The sequence below is a fragment of the Carassius carassius genome, chromosome 17, assembly GCF_963082965.1.
Source record: "Carassius carassius chromosome 17, fCarCar2.1, whole genome shotgun sequence".
Lineage (NCBI taxonomy): Eukaryota > Metazoa > Chordata > Actinopteri > Cypriniformes > Cyprinidae > Carassius > Carassius carassius.
In genome coordinates this window covers 18,325,068-18,343,228 of record NC_081771.1, presented here as the reverse complement: position 1 = coordinate 18,343,228, position 18,161 = coordinate 18,325,068, and the positions used below count along the sequence as shown (strand labels likewise).

At 36.0% G+C, this 18,161-nt stretch overlaps 1 protein-coding gene across 4 annotated transcripts; it reads right to left on the bottom strand.

The window, feature by feature from the left end:
- Positions 1-3,475: 3,475 nt before the first annotated feature.
- LOC132161260 (volume-regulated anion channel subunit LRRC8D-like) lies at positions 3,476-17,264 on the bottom strand. Of its 4 annotated transcripts, none has more exons than XM_059571199.1 (2): positions 17,131-17,264; positions 3,476-6,205 (listed from the first exon to the last, which is right to left on the bottom strand). In XM_059571199.1, exon 2 carries the CDS (start codon positions 6,201-6,203, stop codon positions 3,699-3,701), a length of 2,505 nt encoding a protein of 834 aa, XP_059427182.1. In that variant the 5' UTR covers positions 6,204-6,205; positions 17,131-17,264; the 3' UTR covers positions 3,476-3,698. The 4 variants fall into 4 exon arrangements, with proteins under 4 accessions (XP_059427182.1, XP_059427183.1, XP_059427181.1 ...); XM_059571200.1 differs by lacking the exon at positions 17,131-17,264 and adding an exon at positions 16,547-17,103; XM_059571198.1 differs by lacking the exon at positions 17,131-17,264 and adding an exon at positions 16,551-17,102.
- Between the last annotated feature and the right edge of the window lie 897 nt (positions 17,265-18,161).

The following is an 18,161-nucleotide window of genomic DNA, read 5'->3' as shown; positions in this document are numbered from 1 at the left end:
CATTCAAATACTTTTGGTCTCACTGAAGGCATTTCTACTATAAAATAGGCCTATTTAATCGGATTGATACAGCCGTACAATGTAATGAATCTAAACTAAATAATTAAATACACAACTTTTCCAGTAATCACAAACAACTGTGTTTGGTCTGTCCTGCTCAGCGCTGTGAAAGGTTACTGGAACCACGTGACAATGCTGTATTTTTTTTTTTTTTTTTTTTTTTTTGCCTCAGCATATTCAGTTAAACAGTTAACACCTGTCAGATAGTAGCAATATCCTTTATATATTAATTATTCACATTGAATAGTTCAATGAGAATTATTAATGTTCATTTATGGTATATAACCACTCAAGAGACAAATTTAGACCCACCAAACTTCGCCCCTTTGTGATATCAGGTTGTCATTTAGTCATTCATTTCTTCATTCAATCACTCATTTATTCGTTCTTTCGTTCATTTAGAGCAGCAAAATAATATTTGTAATACTTTCAAGACGTTATATTATCCTTCACCACTAGAGGGAGCTCAAACCTTAACCACTGTGCAAGGACTCCGCTGAATAGTCGAGAACTAGCAGGACATTTCGTGGCGAAATTAGTTGAGATATGATTTATTAAAGGGTCTTATTTTGAAATACTAACTAGTATAACTCTGTACATATTAAAATTTATATTGAACATTATTAATCTCTTATAATATTTGACTTCCTTAATATTTAGGTTAGTTTTTAGTTACTTATGCTGTATTGCAGTGGTCCATAATCCTGGACCTGGGGACCCACGGTCTGCAAATGAACTGAACTGAGTGTGTCAAACAAGGGAGACAAACAAAATGTGCAAAGCAGGGATCCCTAGGACCAGAGTTAAGAACCACTACTGTAAAAAAATATATATATAATATATAATAATAAAATAAATAAATTACATTTCAAACAACACGGACACCAATATAGATTTTAATGTATTTATTATATAAAAATTGCAAGTTGCAAATTTAACATCCTTTCAAACAAAACGTGATTAGGAGCAAAGCAGACTAAATTCTTTCTCCTTTCCATCAAAACCATGAAGGGATGCAGCTTTAGGCTACATTCAAGGCTGAAGAGCAATGCACCTTAAAGTAGCTTGCTGAAAAAGAAAAAAATTTCCTTTATTCTGAAAATAAGTACTCAGTAGGAATGAACAATAGGTGTTTTATGTACCTGAATGTATTGACACAATGTTTTTTTTTTTTGGTATAATCATTTCAAATCAGGTACATCCTAGTAAAACTATTAGTACAGGAATGGAACATAAATTAATAAATCTCTACATAAATGAACAAACAAACAAACGTTCATTTCAAACATCAAACAGAATCAACAAATAGTTACATTGTACAAAACCTATATAGTGATCTAATTTAGTCACATAAAACATTGAAACTCATCTTTAGATTCATATGTAGTTATAATTATTGAATTGTCACACATGTATCAAAAATGATTTTCAAGCCTCATCTGGCACGACATCAAGATTCTTCAGGGGTCAGAAAGATACCAGTTACAGGTCAGACCCTGCAGCATTTCAGTAGGACAAATATAACAGTGTGGGAAGTGTAATTTCACAAAATGACAAGAAAACACTTCTGTGGAATGCAAATGGGTCAACAAAAAATAATAATAAAATAAAATAATTGTTCCAAATTGGTTTTAATAAACAAAACAAAAATACAATAGACTTTATCCAAATGATTAAATTACTATTAACCCTGCAATCCATGCACACTACAGGTAAATGAAATACCATCCAGTCTATTGAAAACTTTCATAAACAATCGAATGCTTTGAAGCAAACACCACTCAATCTATGTCAACAATTAATTAAAGCAGCTAAATATTATTGATACCCTTTACTTTTTAAGAGAACAGTTGCACATCCTCTTCATGCAAATTACTGGCTTAAAATAAAAAAAGGAAATGGTTTACAGTTTCAGGGTGCAACAGTGAAACCATTTATGTTATTATGTTATAGCATCTTTAAAAGGGATAGTTTACCAAATTTAAATTGTGTCTTTATTTACTCAACCTAATGTTATTTCAAACCTTTATGACTTCACTCTGTAGAACATAATGCACATAAAATAAATTATAATAATTAAAATAAAATATGAAATTTTATGTGATCCAAACAACTAATTCTTTTCACCAGGTTGTCTAGATGTCTGGAATGACATTAGGATGAGTAGATGAGTGATAACAATCCTGATTTTTTCATTCAACTATAAAAATTATTAAATCTTGACTTTGTTTTCTTCATTTATGACAGATTTGTTCCTTTGTCAAGAAAAATGAAACAACAAATGTTCAGGTTAGGGACATCTTACATGTTATCCAGCATTTGCATGAATATTGATACTTCGCATATGTCAAGTCAATTTTTTCGTGCATTCGCCTAAATCGCAGACTGCATGGACATTCACAGCGCAGACAGAGCAATGTAACTTAAAACAGTGATTCACACAATGCAAGCATTTTCATTAAGTTATCAGTAAGGGCAAACAGTAAAACAGATGGTAATCATACACAGTTACAGGCTAACATATGAGATTGCTAATATATATATATATATATAAAATGGCAATTTACCAATACATGTCTACTGGAGGTTTAGAGCATTAAGGACCATGCAGTGTATACACATTACAGGTCTGTCCCATCATTTGGTGTTATATACAAAACATGCACAAGTCAAATGAGGTCAACATAACTTATGCATTACTCCTATAGCCCACATGAAAAGATGATGTTAAAAGGAAAAGGCTATTTTATTCCCAAAACCTGCAAAGACTAAAGGTATCTTGTGCATCGCAATGAATCAACAAACATTGTTATTCAGTCCCAAGTATTTTGGTTTATAGACATTGAATAGGTGGACAGTTTGAAAAAGGTCAAACAGATATTAACGGAGGCATAAAATGTACTGTTTGATTGAATCTTGGACAGATATGATAACTTTGTATCAATGCTAACATTCAGTTTCTTAAACACTTCAGAGCACAACTTAAATTACTTTAGTGCACTTTTATCTAAACCCAATACCAGGGAAACTTTTTCACTTTTTTCTTTTGCACTTAGTTACAGTCAAGTACAGTAGTTGTGATTAACTTTATAATAATATGTCAGTTGTTGTTCTGGGTTCTCCCAAACAAATACAATCATTAATGACACCACAATACACAATGCATGTGATGCAGACTGTGCAGATAACAGCTGGTGAAAAAGTTTATAATGAATGCCACTGAAAATGAACAGAAAACAAAAGTGATCTGTATTATACTTCCACTGTAACATGGACAAATTATAAAAACAAACAAAAACATTTTAAAAGAACAAAAACCCAGGCAGACAGGCTTGAATAATTCTCAAGAATTTTATGCACTAAGCATAGTTAAAATTCACAAACGTTTACATTGGCCTGTGCAAAAACAAAAAAAAATGACATTTAATGTTTATGTGAAGAAAGTTTTGATACTGGACTCATTCCTTAGACATAGAACATCCATTCATGCCAATCACACTCCTGGATAAAACAACAAAGGTGTTTTTTTTTTTTTTTTTATAAAAGAAAAACAAACATAAGTACTGAACACTGCCTTTTGCACAGTCTGATTCCGTTCACTCAGAAAACCATCTTGCCAGGTTTTTTCTGATCCACACTCACACTCCGTTAGCAAAATTAGCACTGGTTTCCTGACTTATGCTCTCTTTGACCTCTAGGGGCAGTGTATCAAAAAGGTGGTCTTCCACAATGAGACCATTTCGGCGCAAGAGTCGGCACAGGCCAAGCTGTGCGGGCAGGCGATCCAGGCAGTTCCCCTTCAGCTCAAGATGAGTCAGCTGCTGCGACTGCCCGATTTTCTCTGGCAGCGTTGAGATGCAATTGTGCCCAAGGGATAGGCTACGCAACTTTGTGCATTTGAACAGCTGCTTGGGTACAACTTCCACCTTGTTTCCTGTGATGGCAAAATGCTGTAGATTCTGGAGAAACCCCACCTCTGGAGGAATCACTACGATGGAGTTGTGACTAACATCCAGGTATCTTAGTTTAAGAAGATTGAACAGAGTGGTAGGCAAGGTCTCTAGTTTGTTATGTGACAGATAGAGGAACTCTAGGTTTTTTACGTGACTTATGGACAATGGAATGGAAATGATTTTATTGTGCCACAGTTTGAGGCAGTTAAGCCGTTTGAGGTGTTGGAAGCTGATGACCTCTTCAATGGTATGGATATTGTTCGATTTCAAGTCCAACTCCTGCAGGTTGGTCAAACTAAAAATTGCATGTGGTATCCGCTCCAATTCACAATTTTGCAGCTCCAGTTCAGCCAGATTCATCATCTTTTTCAAGCTGTTCAACATGAAGAGTTTAGTACCATCATTGTGAACCACAAGTTTGATCAGGTGGGGTGATAAGTCAGTAATGTTAGTCGGGATCTTGGTAAGGTTGCTCTTCAGATGTAGGATCTTTAGATGCCTCAAGTCCCTGAGGGACTCTAATCCTATCATTTTGTTATTCTCTGAGTTCAAGTTTCCCACCAAGTAGAGCTCTCTCAAGTTCTTCAGCATGTAAACCCAAGTGGGAATCTCTCCTACGTCCGTAAACTTGACATGAAGGCACCGGAGGTGATCGCGGAGGAAACTGAATGCAGTCTGTTCGACTTTGGCGGGGCAGTGGTAAAAGTGCAACTCGTGGAGGTTTATCATCTGGGAGATTTTCGCTGTGATACGTGCCTCTGGGATGAGTTCTAGTTTCAGGACCTCTACATCTGTGAGGTCAAAGACCGCATCAGGAACACCCGAGAGCATAAAAAGATGCAGCTCAAGCTTGTCCTGCACATTGCGAGTCACATGTTGGCGTAGTTTCTCAAAGGTCCACTCGTGGTTTAAGCTGATTTCCCGCAGTTTGTTCTCACTTACCTCTGAGAGAAAGACACCGAAACGTTTCGAGTACAATTGGTCATACTGGTCCACCATGTGTAGGAGGAAAGCAAAGTCATTCTTCACATCTGGGATATCACTAAAACTGCTTTCTTCTCGAACTTTCTCAAAAGAGTACTCTTTAAGAGGCCGTCTAAATAGCCAAAAGAGAGTGTAAATGCAAACCAAGCCATAAACAAAAATGAGAACAATGTAGCTAACAAGGAGTTTTTTCAACATGAAAGCCATGTTATGGGTGCATTTAAATTTTGCGTATCCAGTTAAGTGCTTAATTTCAGGCTCACAATCATGATCGAATTTAATGGATGTGACAAAGGTCATGGTGTAGCATAGAATCAGAATGAATTTGACAGTTTTTATTATAGTTTGAGCTACATAGAGTTTGTAGATCATGTCGCTGTCTTCGACATGTGTGCGGAACTTCCTCACTTTCTCAAAAAGTGCTTTAGCTTGCTCTCCATCTTTCTTATCAAGTATAGTCATACTTGGAACCTCAATGACTGGCTTCTCTGCAGAAAACTTAATGCTAGATTTTGTGAGCATGGGTGTGGACTGATTTGGACTTCCCTCCTCACTGCTAGTTGAAAGGTGCTTTGGTAACATTGAGGCTCCAGTTAATCTCTGCTTATTCTCTTCGGAGTCTTCACAGGCTGTCTCAGACAATGCCTTGGTCGTCCAAGGGGACTCAAAACACTTCCCCAAAATAGACACAAAATGCTCAATTTTGGAACTGGTCTTTGGATACTTGAACCAAAAGTTACTGCTTACCATGAGAACAATAGTGTGAATGAGAGCTAGATATGGAAAGTATTTTGAATACCACGGGAGGGCAACATGGTAGCACATCTGATTAACAAAGACATACTGCTGAAAATCCAGATTTGTACGTAAACCCCTAGGCTGAGGTTGCTTGTCAGAAGACAACTGTGGGAAGTGTTGGACAATGCTGTCGGTTTGTTCTTTGCTTGTTAAAGGTGCAGCTGTCAATGTCACATGGTCTTCTCCTGTTTTCTCTGGTGGCCTTTCGGTGGCTACAGGGGTTTGGTACGATTCCAGAACAGGAAGGCAAACCACCTGATCTTTGGTTAACTGCATGGTCCCGGCAAATATGGCCAGCATTAGCATGACCACACCCAGGTAATCCATAAAGACGTCCCACCATGGTTTAAGTATTCGATAAGTTGGCTGGATGTCATTTAGAGAGGCAACTTCTGTGAGGGTAAACATTCCTACATGAAGACATAAAAACAAATACTTAGTATATAGTATTATCAATGTCAAATAAGAGTGTCTGTGAAAAGAGCAAATCTTAAAAACAAAGTGTCTCATTAAAAACACATGTACCAACTTCTTACATGTTTACTCTGTATTAATGTTGATTTCATATAGCTTTGGAAAAACTAATTAATCCAATTAAACTTATCTTTTACAATTTTTTTTTTTTTTTTTTCAATTTAATAAGTGTTGTGGTGTTATCGTGAAGTGTATGCGTCAAAAAAAAAATTCAAGGTAAAAAGTTTAATTATTTCTGGGATGTCACACCACATGACATTTTACAACCCGAATTAACTTTGCCTTGTCAAAGAGATCAAATAATCTGATATTTAATACCGAAAATCTTATATGTACAATACCTGAACATTGACCAAGCATTTTGATTGGATGAATATTTCTTGGTCCTACGCCTTCGATAGAATATATAAATACATATAAATACATTTATACCACATAACTTATTGATTACTATAGGGATGTGAAGAGAACTTTAACCAGCATAACAAAAAAATTTTATGAAGACAATCTCCTATTGCACCTTTAAATACACTTCAAATATAAAACGTTTAATTTTTGCTTGTTCTTTAAGCTAATAAACATAATCAAGTGCCTCAATATTACACCCCATGCTATGTGAAATACAGGCTTGACATAACATAAGTCTCATTCTCATATTCCATTAAATCAATGTACAGTGCAAATGCAAGGAGTGGCCTAATACACCACTTAAGATAACAAATGGTCCCGTCGTTTGGGGAGACATCCTAGTGTCTCTGTCCTGTATCACTTTTCACAGCACAGAGCTTGATCACTGCTCAGGCACTAAAGCACTGCATTAGACTTTCTTATTAGACAGTGGCGCAAAAATGGGGTATGCAGTGTATGCAGCGCATAGGGGCGCCAGACGGGAGGGGGGCGCCATTGTGCCATAACATTTCTTTGAAAATATTTAATAAAATGTTTAAAATAATTAAAAAATAATGTTTGTTAAAAATATAATGTTTGTTTAGCATTAGTAATTAGTAATGAGTAATTTTTATTTTATTATATAAAGTGATATCAACTGACTATCCTCGACATACTTTAAAAGAGCCGTTGCTCTGTGACAGACAGTCACATGTCAAAAATGGACAGAGGAGGGAAGCGTTCTGGGGCGCAGAACAGAAAACGTAAAAAACAACATGAAAAACAATGCCTTAAAATGAGGACATCAATGTCCAAGTGGATAAAAAGAGATTGGTAAGCTTAAAATATAATTTGTATCACTGTAAGTCTTGAAGTTAATCAACATTTAACGTTGTTGTTAGTGAGGGCATAGTTAATTAGCTATCCCCGTTGCTCAATAAATAAAAAAAGCCGTTGCGGTATGTTTGTGAATGGGCGTTTGATTTAAATTCCAGAAAAAGGAAGAGACTGTCAAAAATGATAGCTGAGCCTCTCATCACCAAGCACAACCTAGTTAGTGGGCCTTTTGTCTCATCATCTGTTAATGCGGACAAGACCATTATGTCAAGGGACGGATGCACGGCTTTCTATGGGCTAAAGCTGCACAATAATAAAACATAAAATCGACAAAGCCCTGCTGGAACCGGACTGGACAACCAGGCTGTAACGTCATATGAACCACTCTTCGGTTCGGTAACTTTTAGATCCAACCAGTCTTCCACCGGAGCTGTTTTCGTGAGTTTTGTGGTCTACGCGCGACCATAAAATGCTCCGCTGTCACTCAGGCATTAAAGCTGTGTCTGTTCATTTGATTTTGAACTTTCTCCTCTACGTTTGACTATCTATTAGATGCGGTGTGTGAGTAAATTACCTCATCCAGATCTATTTTAATAAAAACATGCTTGTGATGGTCGGAGAGGGGTGCTTATTTGGAACAATTTTTTTTTTCTTTTTTTTTCTTTTGAAAATAACGGTGTATAAAATTACATCTGTAATTTACTGATTAGGAAATAAAATCATGAACATGGCTGTTCATTAAAAATGAAAGTACTTTAATGTTTTAATCACAAAAATATATGTTTGGTAGTTTTTAACCACTAGCCTATTTCACTGTGTATATATGCAAGTAGTTTCATAGGCTACTGAAAGTTGGCATTGTAGTATATAACAGTAACATAATGGTACATTTACTCAGCAAGGAAGATGGAGAGGAGGACAATGAAGAGCAGGTGAAAGAGAATAGCAAAAGCAGGTCAAGAGAACAGGTAGGAATAGACCACACAGGATTTTTTGACTAAATGTATATTTCAGACTTAAGGCATAAATATTGTGAAATATCTGGTCCATTTACTCAGCCATGAAGATGAAGAGCACAGAGAGAAAACAAATGAGTCAAGAGCAGGTGAAGAGAACAGGTAGGAACTGTCACACAAGATATTTTGACTTAGGTTTGGTTTGGTCATGACATACTTTTTATATGTTCTCTGAGGTAGGCTACACTTCTAATGCAAGTACAGTTTTTGTGCACCAAAAACTCATAAAATTGTAAAATAATATCATTTTTCACCCTGTCTCTGACTGAAAAAGGTTTGTTTATGAATGAGAGAGCTAGAGAGTGTGGCCAAGGGTGAAAAGCAGGCATCTGTCTTTCTAAAGACATGTAAATGCTCTTGTCATTACACAATTACCTAAAATTGGATTCCTCATGTCATGACCACGTTAAACAACATTAAGAAACATTACATTGTTGGGCTTGTTTTTTTTTAATAATTATTATTATTATATTTATATATTTTTTTAAATAAATATCTGGTCCATTTACTCAGCCATGAAGATGGGGAGGACAGCAGAGAAATGATAGAAAATGAGTTCAGAGCAGGTGAAGAGAACAGGTAGGAATGGACCATAGGATTTTATGACTTATCAATGACAAATGACAATATCAAGAATCATTGCAGATTAAGGTATTGCAGAGGTATACATTTTGTGAAACATCGGTTTTGTTTTCTCAGTCGTGCAGATGAAGAGGACAGAGAGAAAGTAAATGTCTCGAGAGCAGGTCAAGAGAACAGGTAGGACTGGCCACGCAGGATATTATGAATTACAGAACATTACAGATTAGGGTTGTAGACTTAGTTATTGGTTTGTCTTGTAAAAATCTAGTGCATGGAAAGATGGAGAGCCACACCCTCAAAATGACATCAGAGGAGAGGAGATAGATATAACAGGAGAATGCAGAGATGCAACAGAGGAGGTAACAGAGGAAAGACCTTACTCAGAGGACCCATCAGACTGGCCTGCACCCCATCAAATTATTGACACTTTTAGGCAAAAATTGACTTAGAAAGGGCCTTTGAAATGTCCTGATGGGCCATATCCTAGATCGGAGAAGAGTAACAGGCACTTTTCTAAGGCTTATTGTTATCGCTTATAATCAAATGGGGAGAGAGTTGAGCGAGACTGGTTGTTGTATTCCAAGAAATCAAATAAAGTATATTGCTTTGCATGTAAATTATTTGGTGGAGTCAAAGCATGTGACAAACGGCTTGTGTTGGGATACAATAACTGGCAATGTCTATCAAAAACCCTACAGCATCATGAAACAAGTAACCATCATATAGATGCTTACCTTTCTTGGAAAGAATTGGCAACTCGTTTGCAGTTAGGAAGAACAATTGATAGTGAATTACAAAAGGTGATTGCAGCAGAAAAGTCCCGCTGGAAAAATGTATTGACAAGAGTGATTGACTGAATTCTTTTTTTAGCTGAAAGAAACTTGCCCCTGAGAGGGAAGAAAGAACAATTAGGGAACGCTAAAAATGGCAATTTCCTTGGCTTAATTGAGCTGCTTGCACGTTATGATGTTACAATGGCAGAGCATCTAAGAGAAACATCTTCCAAAAAATTAACATCTTACCTGTCGTGGTGTACTCTAAATGAGTTTTTGCAGTCTATATCTGCATGCATTGTCAGCAAAATCTGTACACGCATTAAAGCAGCAAAATATTTTGCTGTTGAATTTGACTGCACTCCTGACATTTCGAAACAGGAGCAGGCCTCTGTTATAATAAGATATGTCCACACAGATGAAGGTAAAAAAGCAAGTGTGCAGGAATCATTTGTTGGTTTCACTGCTGTGAAGGACACAACTGGTCAGGGCCTAGCAGAGAAACTGATTGAAGTGATTGAGAAGAATTTAGGATTGGAGTTAAGGAATTGTCGAGGACAGAGTTATGACAATGGATCCAATATGAGCGGGATTAAGAAAGGGGTCCAAGCTTTGATTCTAGACAAAAACCCAGAGGCATTATTCATTCCTTGTTGTAGCCACAGCCTTAATCTGCTTTTGTGTGATGCAGCATCCTCTAACAGAGAATGTTTAACTTTCTTTGGCACTCTTCAGAGATTGTATACAATCTTCTCTTCATCAGTCAAGAGATGGGACATCCTAAAAGAATTTCTGGAAATTACACTGAAGCCACTGAGTGACACCAGGTGGGAGGCAAAACTGGATTCTGTTAAAGCCTTGCGCTTTCAGCTTGGGGGAGCTCTTGATGCCTTGGAAAAGCTTGAAAAAGTGTCTAAAGATGGTAAAATTGCATCAGAGGCTAAATCACTCTCTGAAGAAATTGTGCGCATGGAATTTCTTGTGTGTTTGTCAATTTGGTATGACATTTTGGCTGAGATCACACATGTAAGCAAGGCACTACAAGCAGCAGATGTTTCTTTGGACACAGCCATTATGCTGGTCAATTCTCTTGGTTCAGTACAGAGAGGAGGGATTTCAAAAATCCATGTCCATAGCACGCAGAATGGCAACTGAATTGAATGCAAGCACAGAGTTCAGGAGAAAACGCCTCCGCAAACAAAAAAAATTCCATGAAGAAACCAACAGTTACAGTGATGATGAAGACCCTGAGATGCATTTGAGGTGTAGGGTGTTTAATGTAATTGTTGACACAGCTATCCAGGAGCTTGGTGATAGGTTTAAAAATATTGGCCATGTCTCTGACAAATTTAGTTTTTTAATCAAGATGGAAACCATGACAAAAGATGAACTGGAGGAATCTGTAACGAGGTATGCACTAACATCAAGTGACATTTCAAGAGACATAATTCAGGAAATCTACCCTGCAAGCCGAATTCTCAAAGGGCACAAAAAAGCCATTGACAAGCTGAGCTTTATTTTGCAGGAAAATCTAGACAAGGTCTTTCCAAATTTGACAGTAGCCTTAAGAGTGTTTCTAACAATGCCACTAACAGTTGCCTCTGCTGAAAGATCTTTCAGCAAACTGAAACTTATTAAATCATACCGTCGTTCAACTATGAACAATGATCGCTTGACCCACCTGGCAATCATCTCCATTGAAAACAACCTAGCAAGATCAACTTCATTTGATGAAATACTTGAAAAATGGGCAAGTACAAAAGCAAGGCATGTCAAAGTGCTGTAATTGGGGAGGATAAAGAGAGAAAAGGTGGGGGTGGGGGGGATTAGTGCAATTAGATGTGATATAAAATGTATGGTTTCTATTGTAATCAACTGTTTTTAAAATATACTTTATGTACTTTTACATTTATTTTACTTTTATTAGTTAAATTGTTTTCTGAATTGTATATTTGTTACACTTTGAAGCAGTTTGAAAAGTGTTTAGACAAAAAAAAAGTATGCTTATAGTTATAGATGGAAATATTTTGGCACCATCACATGCCTATTTTAAAATATAGTTGGATTGACTCCAGAGGCGATATAACTTGTCTATGAATTTCTTTCAATTGTATTTATATTATGTGTGTGTGTACCTGGTAACAGTTGCAAAAACATGTTTTTGACCCCCATGAGGAAAAGCTCATAGTTTATTTATTTTTTTGTTGTCCACAAATGTAGTCCATCATCCTAGTAAAAACAACAGTCACAAAGATCACATAATTTTTTCACAGCATTAAGAATGCTTTGATGAGTTCTGTTCAATAAAGGCATAAAAGATAGTTATTGTCTGTGTTGTTAGTGTGTCACATATACTTTTTTGGTTGTTGGAGGAGGGATGGGGGGGGGGGCGCCAACCATGATCTTGCATACCCCTCAGCAAATGTACAGTTGCGCCCCTGTTATTAGATTATCAGCCTTAGTGGGCCCCTACTGTACTGTATGAATATAACAGTACTGCAGTGGTTAGCCTCACCAAAGACAATATTGTCTTTAATATCAAGTTGCAAGTCTCCGCTCTATTATTCAGGGTTTTTGCAGGGGTACTATTGATTGTGTAGAGCTCAACTTTCACATTGCTAAGACTTACCCATAAACATCCAATAGACAAAATTAAATGACCTTCTCACTGTCAAGAAACAATTGACTGAATGTCATAATGATTAATTAACTTGTATTTCACTTGGCTGTTATTTATATAAATCATAAATATTTTGACTAACAACCATTGTTGGATGACTGAGTTATTATCCTTAAAGAAATGTGATATCAGATTACATGTATTATTACTTAATACTTTTAATATTTCCATGAGGCCTTTTGCACATAATTTACTGCCTGTATGATCTACTAATAAAACAAAGTCTAGACTTGCTTCACAAGACAATCACATTCCATCCAAGTCACTAGTGCTTTGTTCTTGTGCTTCGCCTGTCTAACAGATCTTTTGTTCAAATCTTACATTGCCTTTGATGCAAGAAGTACTCTAAGAAGTATAAGGAAAATGTCTGAATTCAAAATATATACAATTTTGTATTTTGGTCAATAAATGTAAAAAAAAAAAAAAAAAATTAATAATACATATATATATATATATATAGTGTCAGATCTTTAAAGACTAGAGTAAGTTACAGTAGTAGCTGTGTATGCAGATGTCCTTTCTCTGCATTAATTAGTCTCTAATTTAGTGCAATTACCCAATAGCTTATTTAGCCAAGTAAGATTGCTGTAAACAACAATTACTACTTTCTTAGTGTGTTGCCATGGGGTTAGAAAAGCACACGTGATTTCTCAAAAGGCACACAATTATGTACAGATGCATATTAAATGACAGCAAAGAGATAGGACAGTGTGTTCAAAAACCTAGATTCTGGCTGGATATTCCAACAGGGAGATCTATTATAGGTAGATCTGTCATTTTACAAGTATGAACATCTGTAGAGCTCATCACTTCTTTGATGGTACTTTACTGTAAAAAAAAAAAGAAAAATCAGTCCTTTAAAGTAAAAATACAAGCCTATCAAATGAAGTGGAAATTGAGCACAACACCAACAGCAAGACTGTGAATAATATCAAGTCACCTAATAAATGTAATGCCAAAATTGGTAAAGTAGGACTCTACAAGACATCAGAGAATGTCTGAGAATTGCATTTCCTACTGCTTACTGAAAATAATTTGCAAGACATCAGTTCCCGAGATCTACAGCTAGAAGGTTACACACACTAACCCTATAAGAGCGGAGATGTTAAGCAGGCTTGTTTGCAGATGTCTTGAAGAGTCCTCAATAGGCATTTTCTATTCCTCTGCAAGCGATAAATAAACTAATAAATAAAGTATATGATATGATATGATAGGATATGACATATCGCAGACTCTCAGACTAATGTACCTTTCATTATACTTGCATTTATAGCATTAAAAGGCAGGAAACACTTATACAAACAACTCCTGGTAATTACCTTATCACTGGTACAGTATAGATCCAAAGAGCATTTGTTCATTTCCTTAACTACTCTCATCATTCGACATGCTCCACACACCAGTGCACTTTACATGCATCTGATGAACTTACATCACTCAGTGAGTGAATACCGATTGATTTAACACTTTCTGAATTCAGAAACAGCCCCACTAAATAATACTGAAAGGTCTGTAACAGGCTCGCTTCTTTATCCTTTTTATATGCTGTATGTTCTGTAGCATTCTATTTGTTATGTATTTTAAATGGTAATTTGCCTTTGATTCTTTTTTTCCCACTAGTTTTATAATTTCTAGACATGTGTAGAAAGAGGTGCAAGGTGTTAAATACTATAAAACAAAAACAAAAAAAACATAAGTTGACTTAGCAAAGACAAAAGGCTCTGTGGCACTTACTGGTTGCACTGTTTAGTAGTCGGATATACATAAACCACTGTCCATGCTGGTTATCCAAATGACGGCATGTTGCAGTGTTTAAAAACCTATTTGGAAAGGATTACCATTTTATCTAATGCTGTTAGATACACAAAAATGATTCACTTAATTTTTAAAGACAATTTTGAGGTAAACAAATCTGAAACTGAATTAACTGTTAGGGATGGGACGGTATGAAAATTTAATATCACGATTATAGTGACTAAAATTATCACGATTATCAATATTATCACGGTTTTGTTGAAACGAGATGAAAGTGTTCAAAAATAGTTGATGCTCACACTGAAAACATTTCAGCAAGTTTTATATTTAATAATCAACAAACAACTAATAAAACAAGCAACTCTATGCACTTAATTTAAAGAAAGATTAAATTCTGTGGCATTTCCTTCCTTACAATGAAAAGTGTAGAAGCATAGAAAAGTCACTGACTTTCGCCATTCCTTCTCGAAAAAAAACAAAAAAAACATTGTGCGCTGCGCTTGTGTCAGACTGTTGCTGGCTGGACATGATTTAATAGTGAGTTATTAAAACCGCGATAATCAAACACGGTTTTAATGATAATTCATTTTTAAACGATATTACTAACCTTCAGCACATTTTATCACGTTATCAATAAAACCGGTTATCGTCCCATCCCTATTAACTGTCATTTCCTAAAAAAGGGCAAGACAATTGCAATTTAATTAGCTTATTTCTTAAATCTTATTAAAATTTCTTAAATAGGTGCCCCTATTATGCCATTTTAGCAGTTCATAATATTGTTTTTTTGGGCTTCTCCTACAATAGGATTACATGCATGCAAGGTCACAAAACGCTTTATTTTTTTTTAAAATCAGAATATGCATGTAATATCACCTCATTTTCCAGCAATTCTGGAATTCAGAGATTCGGTCTCTCTAAACCCCTCCCTTCGTGAGCCTGCTCTGCTCTGATTGGTCAGATGGCCCAGTCTGTTGTGATTGGTGAACCGCATACAGCGCATTGGAAACTAAACGCTTATTTCAATAGTTCTGTATTTTCTGTATTTATATCTATTATTTATCATACTTACAGATTGTGATTCAGTGGAGCAGCTGGTCCAAATAAACAGGATACTGATCCATCTTTCAACACCTTGCCTTTACAAACTGCATAAAAGGCAATATTGGAAATGGCATAATGGGGACAATTTCTTATTTCAATTTATTTATTTATTTTTAAATATAACATTGATACAATAGCTGGGATTCTGACAAATAAATAACAGTTGCATAATTAAATCTGGTGTTTCACTCATTCTTTATCAGTCGATGAGAAACGTCAGTTTTTAACCTCACCTGGGTAACACAACCTCAACCCACAAAAAACACAATTATTATTACAACTAGCCTTATTTAACCTCAGTCTGGGCTTTTACCCCAAAACTAGGTCAAGTCCGCAGCTGTTATTCTCATTTTCTGTATATCAAACAGAATATTTAAATAACAATGCTGTTAACCAATCATGTCTCTTGATGTTGAGGAATTCAGTGTTGGGGCAACCATTTGTGTCCTAGTATATGTACAGTTTACTGTAGGTCAGGGAGTTAAAATAAAGTGTTATTGTTATAATGTATGAATTCATGTATGTGCGTATGTGTATGTGTAGAAAAAGGAGGAAAAAAAACAAGATTAAAGGCTGAAACTGAACAGCTGTTCATATATGCCAAGTCAAGTGAAAACAAAATCAGGAAATCAAAAATATTATTAAGGTCAACCAAAAATGTTAAATATCTTCTGCAGGCTAACAGGCTAATCCAATATTATCAAATGTGTCTAAAAATGACAGCAAAAGAAACTGGTAAAACTAAACCTAAATTCACACTTTAAAAAAAAAAAAATTAACACTTTAACTTGAAAGTACTGGCTGTCTCAAGCGCAACTGTCGTCCTGCTGGATACAATTTTGATGATGGGCAACAGTGTATAATATTATGAAACAGAATATGTAATATGCATTACCCAGAAATTTGATAAATTGGTAACTACTTAACAAGAGACCTGAAATTCACATAGTTATATATTAGCTTGTGCAACTGATTGAACAGTCTATATCGTTTGTACAGTCTCCTTCAAAAAGTGCCCAAACCATCTTGCTTCGACTGTTCTTAACTACTCTGACAGTCTTCATAAACACAAACTCAAGACAAGATAGCTATTCGACTATTTGTAATATTTCAGAAATGGATGCATAGCTTAACGTAATATACTTACTGTCTCATATAAACGTCATCAAACGTCATCCATGCAGCACTTCAATTCCTGAATCTAAAACACATTGGATCCACTTGTCCTTGTGGTAATAGGGACACTGTTGTAGTCATATATGCGGTCCCCTCGCGTGGGAGACGTCCTTTTGAGCGCATTCACGCCATTTGTGTTTCTATACCGGGTCACGACATGTAAACGACAATGGTTTGCTTCCCAGTAACGCGTAAACTGCGAGCAGAACGCGATTTACAGGAACGGACTGGAATATTGCCTATGAACGCAATCCAGTGTCTTGTCATGTCTTCGCGTTTCTGTGCAGATTAACGCCTCTCAGGCAGAAAACCGTGAGAGTATGAAGACACTGTTGTGTTAAAGCGGAAAAAGTGTCGGTACAAAAGGACGACTTACTAATCATTTACCCGAGAGGGCTTTATGCACATGTAAAGGGTCCCCGCTCATCTCATTATTATGGTACATTCAGTGCCGCGCGCACAGAGGCAGAGTCAACCAGTCTGCACCAGTTCTCTATTGCATATCCGCCACCTTAAACCCCAACAAACACACATTTCAGGCTCATACATACCTCAAACCAAGTCTGTCATTTTAAAAACGTCAACGCTTCCACTATGTCCATGCGTATGAAATGATGAATGAAAAATGTCTGTTATAAACAGAAATGTACTATCAAAGAGGAAGTGCATGTGGGCGGGGCTAAAGTTTACGGGAGGATTTACGCGCAAATACCTGACCGGTGTTAAGAAGTTACTAAGCAACCAAACTCCGTTTGTTACACTTGAACTGTTATACATTTGAAGCCACTTTCCACGAATAGGATGATGTTATTATGTTTATAATATGATTTTTATGTCAAATTACAAAGTATGCCAACATTAGTAACGAGTAACATAGCTGCAAATGTAGCCTAAATTAACCTGTCACGCAGAAGGGACTTGCTACGATTGTTGGTTTGTATTTACTTCTGATTATTATTTTTTTCTATTTATTTTATATATGCAGAATTATTTTGTATAGTGACTCGTTTGTGTAACAGGCCTGAACAACGGATGAGACTGATGTATGCAGCATAGGGGAAATCTATCATGATTTCTGTGCCAGATTCCAATAATTTACATTTTATATAGTTCAAATCAGCTAAGTGATTATATTATACATTAAATATGCATAGTTCTAAAATAAAGTTGGCTGAATACCTAATATTTATGCCCCCGGTTTCACAGACCAGGCTTAAGCTAGTCCAAGACTAAAATGCATGTTTGAGCTTTCTCAACTGAAAATATCTTGCTCTGACACATCTTAACATATGTCAGTGCCATTGTTCTGTGTCAAGATGCACCCCTGTAATATTTTCTTACAAGGATTTTTTGTAAAAGTTGCTTAAATATCTTAATTTAACTAAGGCCTAGTCCTGTTTGTGAAAACGGGCCATGATAAACCAGCTAAATGTTAAACTCTAAACTTTTTGAGCTTGCATAGGCAGGTAATACTCAACATAAACAATTATAGTGTTATAAAAATCAAAACAATATGCAAATACAGTGTGTAGTTATTACTAGACACCATAAAATAACAGGGGGGAGGGGAGGAAACTCACCT

What these genes read in the sequence shown, in the direction of transcription:
- LOC132161260 (XM_059571199.1), bottom strand. Translation starts at nt 6,203, where the DNA reads ATGTTTACCCTCACAGAAGTTGCCTCTCTAAATGACATCCAGCCAACT.